This window comes from Fusarium venenatum (genome assembly GCF_020744135.1).
Source record: "Fusarium venenatum strain MPI-CAGE-CH-0201 chromosome Unknown EDB82scaffold_1, whole genome shotgun sequence".
Lineage (NCBI taxonomy): Eukaryota > Fungi > Ascomycota > Sordariomycetes > Hypocreales > Nectriaceae > Fusarium > Fusarium venenatum.
In genome coordinates this window covers 5,617,424-5,631,161 of record NW_027072129.1, presented here as the reverse complement: position 1 = coordinate 5,631,161, position 13,738 = coordinate 5,617,424, and the positions used below count along the sequence as shown (strand labels likewise).

General features: G+C 49.2%; 5 protein-coding genes across 5 annotated transcripts; 1 reads left to right on the top strand and 4 right to left on the bottom strand.

Annotated features, from left to right (window-relative positions):
• Positions 1–52: 52 nt before the first annotated feature.
• EDB82DRAFT_441123 (uncharacterized protein) lies at positions 53–4,914 on the bottom strand. The gene is made up of 2 exons (XM_025730319.2): positions 4,246–4,914; positions 53–4,184 (listed from the first exon to the last, which is right to left on the bottom strand). Exons 1-2 carry the CDS (start codon positions 4,649–4,651, stop codon positions 370–372), a joined length of 4,221 nt encoding a protein of 1,406 aa, XP_025589456.1. The 5' UTR covers positions 4,652–4,914; the 3' UTR covers positions 53–369.
• A 1,025-nt stretch (positions 4,915–5,939) lies between these two features.
• On the top strand, positions 5,940–8,079 carry EDB82DRAFT_487389 (uncharacterized protein). Its single transcript, XM_025730320.2, has one exon. The coding sequence runs from the start codon at positions 6,216–6,218 to the stop codon at positions 7,887–7,889; it is 1,674 nt and encodes a 557-aa protein (XP_025589457.1). The 5' UTR covers positions 5,940–6,215; the 3' UTR covers positions 7,890–8,079.
• Positions 8,080–8,986, bottom strand: EDB82DRAFT_487388 (uncharacterized protein). The gene is made up of 4 exons (XM_025730322.2): positions 8,708–8,986; positions 8,494–8,651; positions 8,266–8,437; positions 8,080–8,213 (listed from the first exon to the last, which is right to left on the bottom strand). Exons 1-4 carry the CDS (start codon positions 8,740–8,742, stop codon positions 8,129–8,131), a joined length of 450 nt encoding a protein of 149 aa, XP_025589458.1. The 5' UTR covers positions 8,743–8,986; the 3' UTR covers positions 8,080–8,128.
• Positions 8,987–11,578, bottom strand: EDB82DRAFT_487387 (uncharacterized protein). Its single transcript, XM_025730323.2, has 3 exons — positions 10,464–11,578; positions 10,234–10,413; positions 8,987–10,182 (listed from the first exon to the last, which is right to left on the bottom strand). Exons 1-3 carry the CDS (start codon positions 11,320–11,322, stop codon positions 9,437–9,439), a joined length of 1,785 nt encoding a protein of 594 aa, XP_025589459.1. The 5' UTR covers positions 11,323–11,578; the 3' UTR covers positions 8,987–9,436.
• On the bottom strand, positions 11,568–13,129 carry EDB82DRAFT_487384 (uncharacterized protein). Its single transcript, XM_025730324.2, has one exon. The coding sequence runs from the start codon at positions 13,011–13,013 to the stop codon at positions 11,799–11,801; it is 1,215 nt and encodes a 404-aa protein (XP_025589460.1). The 5' UTR covers positions 13,014–13,129; the 3' UTR covers positions 11,568–11,798.
• Positions 13,130–13,738: the final 609 nt, after the last annotated feature.

The following is a 13,738-nucleotide window of genomic DNA, read 5'->3' as shown; positions in this document are numbered from 1 at the left end:
TTATCAGTAACCTTTCATATTTCTTCACGATGGATCTTTAAGTTGCAGATAGTTGCATGTGACAGATACCGTATACCACTAATATAGAATTCTAACGCTTACTTTTTGGTGCCCTGCCAAGCTCGAAACAGAAAAAAACACAAATGAACAAAAGCTCAGGGCCAATATGAGGATATCTAAATACATATGCCCTTGTGGTCAGCACATCATATGAGCCATCAACACCAATCTCCCATTCCTGCAGTAGCTCGTTGCTCAAACGAATATATGGGGTATGCCCATTCCAACAAAGCTCATTCACCACGTGAAAAAAAAAATCCCTATATACAGAGAACACGCTACTTAGCAGCCTTCCATCTCTTCTTAGGATCAGGCGTTAACAGGCTGCATAGTGCGACTCGGAAGCTGCTCAACATCCTGGAGCGACTCCGCATCCGAGTCTCGACTCTCAAACTCTTCTTTCTTGACACTTCGACCTCTCTTAACACCGGCATCGTCAACTTCCTCATCCGTCTCTGTTTCCATAGGAGGCAAAGGGCTTCGGCGACCATCTGAGAAACTAACTGCAACCTCACTCTCCGTGTCCGAAGGTATCGCTAACCTGCCACCAGCGGACGTGCTTCTAGTCGCCTGCGCAGTCGAGTATTTTCTATGTAGCTCACGAAAGCTTCGGGCGGTTGCAGTGCTTGCGCTCGCAATAGACTCTCTGCGCTCAGTCGTTTCAACGGGGACACCAACAGCAGAATGGAAATCATCATCCTCGGGACCGCTTGGCATAGGAGATAGCGGGAAATCGTGTTGCTGTGACGACTTTCGGGCACGGATCTTTTCGTCATGGCTCATGTTCTGCAAGCCATCACCAAAGTTGATGACCGATGCCTTCTTTCCATGAACAACAAAACTTCCTGTGCCTCTAGCGAGCTGGTGATCCTGCCCCGATTCCTCTCCTGATCCGGCTACTTCCTTGCCTTTGCGGCTACCACGGTGATGTGACAGGTGTCCGGCGCCCTCTCTGAAAGTTCGCTGGAGACTACGACGGATCTTACTTCTATCGAGCTTGTCCGTGGATGTGCCCGACTCAGAAGTAACATCGGCACCAGTCGAGACAGTTGCTTTATCTGTGGGATCACGGCTGGGTCGTTGTTCGAGCAGACCTGCTTGCTCCAGGAAATCCTGCTCATCAGCATCAGGGTCTTGACGTTTGTCATCCTCGGGGCGTTGCGGCGACTTGGGGGTTTCGTCTTGTGAAAGAGGCTTGGTCAACGGGGTCGGAGGCAGTGATGCGATAGGAGACTGGGCTATGCTTGATATGGAACCATGTCTTGTACTAGCAGCATCCGGTCTGGCGAAAGAAAGGTCGCGTGAGCTGTGTCGGCGTTTTGTTGCGCTTTGGGGAGGTGTGGTGAAAACTTGGTCCAAGGGCGAATCTACATCCTCGGTAGTTTCAGAGTTTGGTAGGTGGACGACTTGAGGCTCCGTGGGTGTTCTGGGATCGCCTTCGGTTCCAGAGTGATGAGTCGACCTTGACCCTCGGCGTCCTATGTTGGCTCGTGGAGTTGGTGACCCGGTCCTCTGCGAAAGTCGATTCGACTGCTGCTTCGTGGGAGTGAGACTCGTAGATGGATATTCTTCCTCAAGGTCAAGTATCAATATATCGCGATGGCACTTTGATTTCCACATCTCTTGACGGCTCCACTTGAGCTGAGCTGATATCCGTGCAGCGGCAGACAAGAGCTGTTCTCTTGTTCTAGGCTGAATCGGTGCAAGGATTTGGAGATGGCGCGCGTTTCTGAGCTGGTCCTCGAGCTGCTGCTGGATCTCCTGGACGTTCTCTTCGGCCTCTGCAATTTTCTGCTTCATAACATCTCGCCGAGCAGCCGAGATGTCTTCGGCCATCTTGTGGTCTATGAGACTTCGCGCGATCGATACAGGACCTGTTGGTGTTTGAATAAGCGTGGCGGCATCGGCACTGTCAAGCCTTCGCATGCCACGACGACTTTGGCCATCGTAATTGCCGCCCACGACACCGCGCATCTTAACCCCTGTGGTCCGGAAGGCGGCTGCATAATTAAGCTTGGCGAGCCAGTCATTCATCTCCTCCTCATTGTCTGCCAAGAGCACTTCTTCCAGGCCACCCTGTCGTACGTATACAAAAGCATTCTTATGCTTCTTATAAGCCGCATCATGAAGAGCAACTGCGGCATAAGTAGACATAAGGCCATCTGGTTTGAACTCTTGAAGTGGTGGGTTGAAGATCAACGGTATGCCATCATGCCCTGCTTTGATATGGTTATCGTACTGGTGCATAAGTGACTTAACCCAGCCTGTGTTTCGGAAGAAATAGAGTTGTGCCCCGGTGAGAATTGCTCCCCATTCCTGCCAAGGAGACCGTGCCTTGCGTTTCTTTGCATCCTTCCGCCAAAGCAAGCCCACCTTTGTGACCTTTATGTCGACAATTCCGGGGTGTGCTTCAGCAGGATTGCTTGCTGTTTGTTCTGTCATGAAAGCATCTGGCCGAGATCGAGCTGACACGATCTGTAAAACACCCGTCTTGAAAAATGTCTTTTGCAAATCCTTCAAGTTCAGGCTGGGCGCAGAGCCTAAGTAGTTGTAGTGGTCATCTAACTCCATTGCTTCTTTCAGATTAGGCCGCAGGGCATCCAACATTCCATCGAGGATCAAGGTATATGGATCAATGGGCTCCTTAATAGCCCGTTTTGCAGGGTCATTAACTGTGGAGGGGAGTAAAGGTTTTCGTCGTGACTTGTGTGAAGCAAAGCGATCACTGGTCGGGTCTAAATCATCCTCAACGTGAATAAAAGGGGTATAAGTAATGTTGTCATAAAAACATTCCAGAATGTCGTCAAAAATGCCCTCTCCGTTCGTGTTTTTCAAGTAATCAGATTTTTGCATCTTGTGCTTGTTGTTCTTGTTGAAGACATCAGTGTGTAGAATGAGTAAGGAAAATGCGATAAAATATGCTTGATCAGGTGACGAATAAATGCCCGGATTGCACTCGTGGTAGCGGTTTGCAAAAGCCTGTAGACAGCGGTCGATCTGCTGAGTTTCCTTGGGTAGCTCAGCTTCCATAAGAAGTTTGCGGATCGCCATATCCATGGGGTCACCAAAGAAGCCAAAGGTACGCATGTAGCTCCGAAGGACAGATATCATGAACGGATCAGCACTCTTCGATAGAGTAGCAGCAATGATACCCCGGCTTGCAACTTCTTCGACGCGGCCAAGGTACTTGTTGGGTGACTCGTCTTCATAGCGTTCTGGGAGAACAAACGAATCCCTAGCAAGCTGAAGCGAGTTGTTTTTGGACCCAATAGAGGCAGGCGTGGTAGGAGTCAACGTGCCCTGGCGGCTAAGCTCGGAATTCTGCCGTAGACGACTCAGTCCGAACAAATCACCAAAACTTTTACGGCCAGTCGAAGACGACGTACGAGTCGTTGGTGGTAAGAGGTGATCATCGTTGGAGTCTCGGCCTATCGAACTCATAGTAGAGGACCTCCCTCGCAATAAGTTACCCCTTGTTGGTGAGGAATGGCCCGATTGGGTACTGCCAGGTGCGATCAACGCTGTGGCAGGCGATTGAGCTGTTTGTAAGTCCGGTGTGCCTTTTGCAGTCTTCCCACTAGCTGTTCTACTACTTTGGGCTGATGCTGGACGTGGAGTTGTCGAGATACCAAGAGACGAAGTAGACGATATACCAGGCTGTGTCTTTCCTTGCTGTTGAAGATGCGCAAACGGGAACAAGGGTTCCGGGGCTTTCTTATGTCTCCGTAATCTAAAAAATGGTCCAGATTTCTTGGGTGTTGTTTCCGGGCTTTGGAAAGACGAACTCTGGTGAGATATGCGATCGTTGGAGCTGGCATCGGATCTTGATGACTCGGACGGTCGATTTGGGGGTGTCAAAATAGTTCCATTAGGACTACTTGTTGTGGCCGTTGTAGATGGTCGTGGAGACTCTGGCTCGTCCAAAGTCTCAAGCGCAGGCCGTCGCCTGTCGTCAGTAAAGGATTTCCGAAGTGTTTTTTGACGCTCGAAGTTATTATTGGAATGATTGTCCTCACGAGGTATATCTGTTGAGCGGCGAAACCTGGCAGCCAAGCTTATCCTAGATGACTTTTTCTTTGGACCGGTGAATTCATTCGTAGGGGCGGTGGTGATAATTTCGGGAGCTGAATTGGTACTGGTTAGCGGGCTATATTCTTGCTACGAAGAGCATGTAGGATGATTTACGTCGGGGCACGGGAGGTGTTTGTTCAGACTGCTGTTTGACTCGGAGGGATAGTTGGGAATCACTCGCGTTTCGAAAGCGTAAGACGGAAAAGCGATGATGCTTGCTGTTTTCATCTTGTATGGGAGGGGTATCCGGACGGTTCTCTCCTTGTCCTTCAATATCAGGGCGACTTTCAGTATGACTCTCGCGAGGGTCTTCAGTACGGCTAGCGGTAGGGTCGCGAGGTAGATCGTGGCATGACGGGGAGTGGGAAAACTCGCCAGCGTCTTCGTGGTTGTTCTGAAAGGGCTGAGAGGAAAGCGCAGGAGCAATGTCGCCGGATGCGCTGGATTCAAAGAATGTGTGTCGGCGCACATCAGTCTCACTAGACATATTGTTGTTGCCTCGGCGGCGAAGGAAAGCCATGGCAGCGACTGATCATGATACGCGGCCAGCCTAGGCGTTGTTGAGGAGGCCAGGGGATGTCGATGAGAAGGTGTAGAAGCAGAAGGCGGCAGGCATCTAATGGCCTACCAAGCAGAAGACTGGTACACAGCTGCTGTGATGTTCATTGATACAACTGCAGGCGTCGATTTCGATAATGAGAGTAAGACGAGGACGAAGGTCGCGTGAAAACTGGATCGCAAGGCTTGAGTGATGGTCGATATACGTTTTTGTCAAGTTTGGTGCTGATGGAGTAGTCACTTTCCGAGCTTCCACAGGGCCAGGGGCTGGCGTTGCAGCCTCAATTGGTCCAGCACAGCAGAGCAGAGCGCAGCGCAGCGTCTAGGCTCTGGACTGGACCAGGGCCGTCAGACTACGAATGCACAGTTGACCCGACAGTGTAGGGGGGGGGGCCCACTACTGAGGTACCTAGGCGCGTGGCTAGGATCAGGGGCGGGCGACCTAGAAGCTCTGCGGGCTGCTGGAAGGGGAGAGCTTTCATGCACTAACTACTAATTACCTCTACCTATGAGGGTGTCAATGTATGTGGCTGGTGCAAGAGGCGGAAAGGGTCGAGTTGCTCGAGGTTATTGACTGCAACAGAACCGAAATTACAGGTTAGGCATCAAGGATACGATGCAAAAGTACGAGACATACGTATCCGTAGCAAATTGGGCTCTCGTGTGGTGGATGTTGCGACAGAAAAAGAACAGTGATAAAAAGAAATGCCTTTCGTCGCTTTACGGTGGAGGTCTATTGGAGGAAAAGCACAGGCAGGCAGTCCAAATCTCACGCCTCGCATTCATAGGTAAATTGCCTTAGTACTATTACGGTGCCCAATAAGTACCTCGTAGAAGTAACTGAGTATCCGCCTCATGGGTGATGGCTAAGCTTCCTGTCATCATGAGCTCTGTCTAATTATGTACTAGGATCTTCGTTTCGTTTCAATATTAGCGAAAAAGGGGGGTTGTGTCAATATGCTGAATTGTCCGCCTTGTTCGATATTACTTTAAAGTACAATACTAGAATACGCATCCCTCGAGTATATGTATCGATTAGCCTCGTGGATATCAAAGCTCTAATGGTGAACAGCTCATATCCAGTGATCTGACCTACCTAGTTATGCTTCACTGTTTATGTAAGCCCGAGTAGAATGCTGTAGTGTGTTGCACCCGCTTGTGTCTTGAATCTGGAAAACTCCAGCTCATATATACTCTGTAACTTTTTCAACTCAGAACCTATTCCTTTGCATATGTTAGATTGGATAACAGTCAAAACGACTAACCCAAATGCAATACAGCTCTACATCCATGCCGTCCGTAAAAGGAACCATGACCCACATCAGCCCAACTGGTGGTCCCCAGTTTATTGACTTGCCATCCCTCATTTGTCACTTTCTTTATCTCTAATATTCACACTACATCATACTATCTTGCAAACGACCTGCCTGCAAACCGCATCATTAAAGCGAGACTTTGCATCGCATGCTGCAGTCAATCAGCTTTTATCGGTCACCTCAACTTCGTATTCGTTGCAGGTTTCCACGATGAAGCTGCAATTGCTGACAGCGAGTCTGCTGCTGTTGCAGGCCTCCAACTCTAATATCAACGTCAACGCCAACGCTGTTGGTATCAATCCACAGCGCGACATCCAAGAATCACCCAATACCAACACAAGACTCTTCCCCTATCTCACTAAACTCCGCGACAAAGCTATCGAGTCCATATTTGGACGCAAGCCAAACCAAGACGCAACCCCGCCACCCGTTCCCAATCAGTTACGCGCGCAATACATCAAACAACTCGTCCTTCGTTTCAATGTCACACATTCCCACGAGGAAGGCGCCCTCGCCGATGCCGCCGCACGTCTGTTCCTCGATGTTTGGGCTTTCACCGATGACTATGTAGACATCCGACTGCATGCTGACGAGGTTCGGCCTCTGCTCAGTCTGCTACCCAAGACGCTGCATACATCGCACTCGATTTTAATCCCGGACTTGGCTACGGCTGTCTATAACTCACTACCGACCGGAGGAAATCCCGCGTATACAGATCCGAAAACGTTTGCTCCAGTGGTCAAAATCGCTTCTTCGCCTGGAGACAACCTCTTTTTCCAAGACTACCAATCCCTACCAGTAATCATGCGCTGGATGCGACTGCTCGAAGCCATGTTTCCTTCCTATGTCAAATATATCAACGTCGGAAAGTCATACGAAGGCCGCGATATTCCTGCTTTGCGTGTGGGGATTTCTCATACCGTCCCGGATGCGCCTCGACGAAAAACTATTATGATCATGGGCGGCTCCCACGCCCGAGAGTGGATATCTACTAGCACCGTCAACTATCTGGCATGGTCTTTTATCACCAGCTACGGCAAGGAACGGATGATTACAAAGTTGCTAGACGATTTCGACCTGATCTTCCTCCCAGTTGCCAACCCTGATGGTTTCGAGTACACTTGGCATGTTGATCGACTATGGCGCAAGACTCGGCAACAAACCAACCTCCAATTCTGCCGCGGGCTAGATCTTGACCGTGCTTACGGGTACGAATGGGACGGCTCCCGGGTTCAGCGAGATCCGTGCTCTGAGAGTTATGGAGGAGAGAAGCCATTCCAGGCCGTCGAGGCGGTTCAGATAGCCGACTGGGCACGTAATCAGACCTGGAACAACAATGTTCGATTTGTTGGTTTGGTTGATCTTCATTCATATTCCCAGCAAATTCTCTACCCTTATTCCTTCACCTGCTCCTTGGATCCGCCCAACTTGGAGAACTTGGAAGAGCTCGCTGCAGGTATTGCGAAATCGATACGGCTATCGAACGGAGAAAGTTATACGGTATCATCAGCTTGTGAGGGTGCCGTATCCGCACGCGAATTCAGTGGTGGTCGATATTGGTCTCGAATCGAATCTGGTGGTGGATCGGCAGTTGACTGGTTCTATCATGAGATGCGAGCTCACTACAGCTACCAAATCAAGCTTCGAGATACTGGCAGCTACGGATTTTTGCTCCCCAAAGAGCACATTGTCCCAACTGGTGAAGAAATCTTCAACGCGATGAAGTATTACGGTGACTACCTCTTGGGTAACAATGGTATTGAATGGTTCCCCGAGGCTAGAAAGGACGACGATTTCAAGATAAATCAACAACAACCTGTTCAAGCCGCTGAGGATGACACGGCAATGAACCAAGAACTCAGAAGGAGGAGAATGAGAAAATGAAGGGAAGGGGAACATGTACAAAGTACATTGGATAGTCAACCAGTACATGATAATAACGATTGGAATTATGAACTTTGAACAGGTTGGTCAGAATGACTTGGCGAAGGATTGGAATGCGGGCGTATTATGAAGGTTATGGTCATGGTCAAAAGCATGTTATGGACACAACGGAGTAATCATGAACGGTTTAACTGTAAACAAGTGGGAACCAATATTATATTCAATTGTGGTACGTCAACTCAGTTACCCATAGCATACATGATAGAGGTGTAGGCGGCCATGAACTTCAGCGACACATCGCAAAGGGTAGAGCCAATAGAACCACTACAATCAAGTCAGTACAAATGTTGATTTAGTCGAGAGGGTCTTCACTTACCCCATGCGTCCCTGGGGACCGCCAGCAGAATAACCAATGGCGTAGAAGACACGAGAAGCGGCCCAGCCAGCACCGAGGACAGCAGAGGCAACGGGGTAGCGCAGACCAGAGATCAGGAGAGCACCCAAGAAGGAGATCTGGTTCTCTGTGAAGTTGGCGTGCGAACGCTGGGCTGCTCAGGAAGTTAGTTAAAGGAACTGTTATGGCAGAGTCTACAAATAGGCATACCGCAGTTGAACTTGTAGGCCTCGGCGTCCTTCTCAGCGAGGTCGTTGGAAGCGTAGGGGATAGGGTACTTGAGACCACTTCGCTTGCGGGCCTTGCTGGTGAGGACAACGTGGAGGGTGTTGATGAAGAAGGTGGATGTAGCGGCAACAAGAACGTAGCTGGGCGGGCAGTTGAGTTAGTTTATCAGTGACGTTGATGAGTCTTTATTCCTTACCCGTATTCAGCGGGGAGCTCAAGGACGAGAGACATGGTGGCGGTGAGTTGGGTTGGGAGAGATGAGGCGAGGTCAATTGATATAGTGATAGTGTCAATGTATCGTTGGCTCCAGTTGGCTCTTAAATAATGAACAGTCTACTACATATCTACGTATGGCACTGAAACGACGGAGCGGGCCCAAGGATTCCCGAAGAGCTAACTCCACAATGGACCAACGATCCACCGACAGTCCGACTATTACTCTTGCGTGGCCCAAGCATAGGCGGAGGGTTTAATTGGTAATCAATAATAGTATTGTAGGCTACTCTATTTTTTAGGTACTCATCAGTGTTCTTGCCTGGTGATATCTGACCAGGTAATAGTTGTATTATTCAAACCTGATCTCTTCGCCCGACGAGCCGACGGTTGTCATGATCTTTCCGAGAGCGAGTTTTCGGACCACGGATAGATTGAAGATCAGGAGCGACAACCTAGTCCCGTCGGGGAGATAGAATCCAACTAGTCTCCGAATCACAGCAAAATCCGCAAATGTTTTGTATCCTTTTTGCGTGCTAAGTAAGTCGGTCGTTGCACAGTAGTCAAAACTCCGCAGTCCAATGCAGGTACAACACAACTCCGCAAGCTAATCATATGCTTGTATCCACAATTGAACCTCATGGAATGTACCATTACGCATGAATCAGATCATGCTAGCTGTTCCATCCAACTGTGCTGTGCTTGTCTAAACTCAACCAGTACATCTTGCTTCTGGTGGCCGCCACGGCAGACCAAGTCCTCCAAAAACCCTCCGTTCTGCTGTCTCCATATCGGGGGCCGGATTGTCGGCTGAGGTGCCCTCAAGGTCCACCCATCTGCCGTCAGCCCTACGTCGGATTCCACTACTGTCGAATTTGTATCCCTTGACATACTTGCAGTATTGTCGAAGATCCCTCTGGAATGTCGTTCCGCCGCTCCAGCCCAGCACTGCGCAACCAACTGTTTTCCACGGACTGATGATGATGTCCACTCGCCGATGCGGTGCATCTTCTTGATTTGGGTCTTTCCAAACCACCAGTGCCTTATCGAGTGTGTCGAAACCCGAGCTGCTCGAGGTCTGTCCCTTCCACGATACAGGGCGCTGTCCTCGCTCACTGTTGTGGGTTGACAGTACAAGTGTATGCGTGACCAGATGGGCCTGTTCAAGGATCACGACAATCTTCGATATTACGCCGAGTGTCTTGCTCTCGTCTCGGTGGCTCAAGACAACGTCAACATCGCCCGATTGCTGCTTCCCTCGTCTGTGACCTCCAACAATAACCATCTCGAATCCTGGGTCAATCATGCGCGCATTCTTCAGAATGGTAGCGCCGATAGAGACAACCTCGTCTTGAGGAATACCCAGCAGGAATTCATTGTAATATTTTACACCAATCTGCTGTGAGCGACTCAGGGTGTTCCATCCAAATTCGACCAGATCATCCAGATCTCGCCATCCTGCAACTCGTCAGTATACATAAAAATTTGTGAACATATTTGGAGCCTCACCTTTTTGGTAGAACTCGCGAGCAGTGGCCGCTCCCACTCCCCATATGTCGTAGAAGACCTTGAGAACAGAGATCTTGGGGTCTGCGTTGGCTTCGCGTACTTCTGCCGACTCTCCTGTCTCCTTCCAGTGATGCCAGAGTTCCGCAATCCTATTGCCGCATCCTGGCAGCCGCGCGACTTCTACAAGAAATGCTCAGCTTCATAATTTGAACAATGATGGACGCCTTTACCTTGGGGGTTCTTTAGCGGGTATGGGTAGGATGCTACTGAAGCAATCGATGTAGAGTAAGCCCTCACGCCAACATCATCCTCTCGAAGTTGGCGAATCGTTCTTATTTCTGTCAGAAGCTTGACAAAGGTTTCATTTGGTGGAACCTTGTATGTAGGCCGCTCGCAGGAATATATCGTTCTCAAGAAATCCGGCATCATAGGTAAGACGATATCGTGTTCCGATGTTGTTTGGTGAAGCAAGCTCGGCGTGTTTTGCGACAACGTTGTCGAGGCATCGTGGCGCCGTTTATTACGGTTTTTTGGTGAAGTATTTGTAGGTTGAGCTTTCTGTTCAGCAAGAGCACGTTCTAAAATACTGGTTGCTGGAGAAGTAGAACCAGCTGGCAATGTGTGTTCAGATTCAGATCCGAGTACAGGGACGGATTCAGGTGTTGCCTCGCGCGCTGATGCCCTACTGACCTGGCAAACCAAGTATTGGTCTATAGGCAGTAGTTTTTTCCTTTCCCACGAGTCCAGGAGCCATGCCAACTTGGCAACCTTGACTATGTCATGTCTGCCCGCAGCATTCCCTGTCACTCTTCTCCGCTTAGGATCAGGGCCACCATCAGAACCTTTCGTCACATCCGTAATTGAAGGCTCATCTCTGCTAATATGCGCTTGTCCTAAAGATACGAAGTTGAGTTTTGCTCTTCTCAGTTCAAACTCGGCGCGACTTGGCTGCGAAATCTTCCCAATCACGATCTCGGCCTCGTTGATGTCATATGTCAATGTCGGAATTCGTTCTTCGAGTTGGTGAAGTTCTTCAGGATCTAGTTTGGTGGACAGCAGGAAGATTCGCGGTAGGTCGGTGAGATTCATCACATCAGCTCAGAAGTCAGTGAGTGATACACGGTGTAGCTGGGGTTCTTCCGACTATTCGCAGCAACAAGGAACTGTAGCAGTTGACGTGTGTAGCATAATTACATGAGCCGCTGAATAATGCAACAAATGAAGTGTGCCGGAGTACCTGTTTATCGAAATAATAGGTCGAGTAGTCGTTTTACTAGGACTCCTTACAGTCAGTAGGTAGTAAAAGAAGTGTTGAAAGCAGCGAATGACGTATAGATGGACGAATTATGCCGTGTGTGTAGGTAGTGTAGAGTACTTCCTGGCCGACCTGGAATATGTTTGTTATGGGCAGTGCAAGCCACTCCCAATGTTTGTAACAGCCCCATCCATTGTAACAAACATTTAAAGACAATGGTCTAGTCGCATTTCCTTTATTAAATATTATATTCGGTCTATTTTGGGGTATCGCTGTAGTTACGGAGGTCTTCAAACTTCGCCTCTCAATCCTAAACGTCTTCAAACTCGATTTCTTCCTCGCTGTCCTCTTCATCGTCTTCTTCCTTCTTCACTTCGGGCTCGATCTTCACTCGCTTGGCCTGTCGATCTTCTGTGCTTGCAGGCGATTCCCGTTTGATCGCCGGTGCGCCTTGGCTCGGCGCATTTCCCGTGGCAGGGACGTCCTCGAACTCATCTTCGTCTTCATCATCTTCGTCTTCCTCTGACTCTTCCCTGGCTTGTTTGGCCGCTTGTTCCGCTTTGATCATTTCAAATATGTCGTCTATTTGGGCGTTGGCCGCAGCCGGTGCAGCTGATGCTGAATCTTTACCGGCCTCTTTCTTAATAGTAGCTGGGGTGGTACCAGGAGCAGCGCTTGCTGAGAAAGATTCGCCAGTAACTGTGCTATTGGACATCCAAGATGGCAGCGCATTTTGTTTCGCGATTTGTTCTTTTCGCGCCTGCTCTGCTGCTTTCTCGGCTTCTGTGAGGCCATCGGATGTTGAGATGTTGACTGCAATAGATTGCGGCCCTGTGTTCGTCAGGCCCTTGACTGCCATTGGTCGGTTCGCGCCGACGTCTGCTGCAATTGTTTGAGCTCGTTGGTGTGTCTCGTCACGCTTGACCGGGCGAGCCTTGGCAAGCGCACGATCGAAGTCGCACTCGTTGATATGTACCGCATCGATTTTGGGTAGAAGTTCGCTTATGAATTTAAATTGGTCGTTGAGTCGCGTAGACTGCTCATGGCCAGTGGATGTTCGATCGGCTTCGAAGGTGAGAACATGAGAACAGCGGTGGCATAAGAAGCCCTGTGGGCCGGCGTTGTCCAAAACCTCCATGGCCGTCCACTCTGCTTTGCAATGGGAACAAAAGTATTCTTTCTTCTCGCTCGCCACTTGTGTGGTTCCCTGCACTTCTTTGTCGATATTGTAGACACGCCATTTGATTGCGTCTATTGTACTGCGGTAATCGATATAGTACCAAGTTCGATTGCTCGGTCTAGGGTTGCCTTCTCGCAATTCGGATCGCGTGTGCACAACTAGGAATCTATCCTCGCGCAGTTTACCGCAAATCTTATGGAGATCCTTTGTGTTAATGGACATCAGGTATGCCAAATCATCGTCTCGAAGAGCTTCATGGAGAATAAGCGCGTCGATAACGAGTATTTCGCGGGTTTGATAGAAGGCCCGCATGACCGACTTGACCAGGGTGATCGCAAGATCCATTGTTGATTGATTGATTGACTGACTTGCTTTAAATTGAAGGAGGAAGAAGCAGTTCTCTCGCAGTGGAATACTATGTGAGTTTGCCTCTTTGGGTCCCACTTTTTATAACTCAAGACACTAGGTACCAAGCTAGGCAGGCGGGGTGCCTATGGCTGTACTACTTGTTGGTTCTACACGATTTCTGAAGCTTCAAGTTACCAAAAGCAAGGCTTGAGAAATAACATTTTTCTCATACAATACAAAAGCACTTCTCAGCAGCCCACTTCTCCCTTCTGCACAACCTAAGAAATACTAAGACGACAAGCCTCACCTAGCTGTCAACACAGTAACCATTAAACTCTATGATTAAGTACATACTAATGCGCATAGTACCGTTAAGTGGGTGAGTCATCTATCACCCTACTTTTTGGTAGTTTTTTACGATTTCCAAAGTCCCTCGCCCTCTCTATTCTGAGCCTCATGTCAATCATACTAGAAAAATCCTAAACCGGCGATTAGCTAACTGCAGACCCATGGCCAAGGAGGCAAGCCGGCTGCAGGTACCCAGGCAGCTAATGACCTGTAGCCCCGGCTAATGGGTACAGGAAAGCTGGCCTCTCGCTTTTAGAGTATAAAAATAAACAGCACAAGGAGTACAGTCTAAATGGAATAAACTCACGTTGATTTCGTCTCTTATGCGCCTGGCGGCTAACTATAATGCCCAGCTGATAAACTGAAGAAGTAGA

Coding starts and splice junctions, on each gene's coding strand:
- EDB82DRAFT_441123 (XM_025730319.2), bottom strand. CDS start 4,651: ATGGCTTTCCTTCGCCGCCGAGGCAACAACAATATGTCTAGTGAGACT. Junction 4,185..4,245: donor AACACCTCCCGTGCCCCGAC/GTAAATCATCCT, acceptor GTACCAATTCAG/CTCCCGAAATTATCACCACC.
- EDB82DRAFT_487389 (XM_025730320.2), top strand. CDS start 6,216: ATGAAGCTGCAATTGCTGACAGCGAGTCTGCTGCTGTTGCAGGCCTCC.
- EDB82DRAFT_487384 (XM_025730324.2), bottom strand. CDS start 13,013: ATGGATCTTGCGATCACCCTGGTCAAGTCGGTCATGCGGGCCTTCTAT.
- EDB82DRAFT_487387 (XM_025730323.2), bottom strand. CDS start 11,322: ATGAATCTCACCGACCTACCGCGAATCTTCCTGCTGTCCACCAAACTA. Junction 10,414..10,463: donor CCCGCTAAAGAACCCCCAAG/GTAAAGGCGTCC, acceptor CATTTCTTGTAG/AAGTCGCGCGGCTGCCAGGA. Junction 10,183..10,233: donor TCGCGAGTTCTACCAAAAAG/GTGAGGCTCCAA, acceptor GACGAGTTGCAG/GATGGCGAGATCTGGATGAT.
- EDB82DRAFT_487388 (XM_025730322.2), bottom strand. CDS start 8,742: ATGTCTCTCGTCCTTGAGCTCCCCGCTGAATACGG. Junction 8,652..8,707: donor GAGCTCCCCGCTGAATACGG/GTAAGGAATAAA, acceptor CTGCCCGCCCAG/CTACGTTCTTGTTGCCGCTA. Junction 8,438..8,493: donor GGCCTACAAGTTCAACTGCG/GTATGCCTATTT, acceptor CTTCCTGAGCAG/CCCAGCGTTCGCACGCCAAC.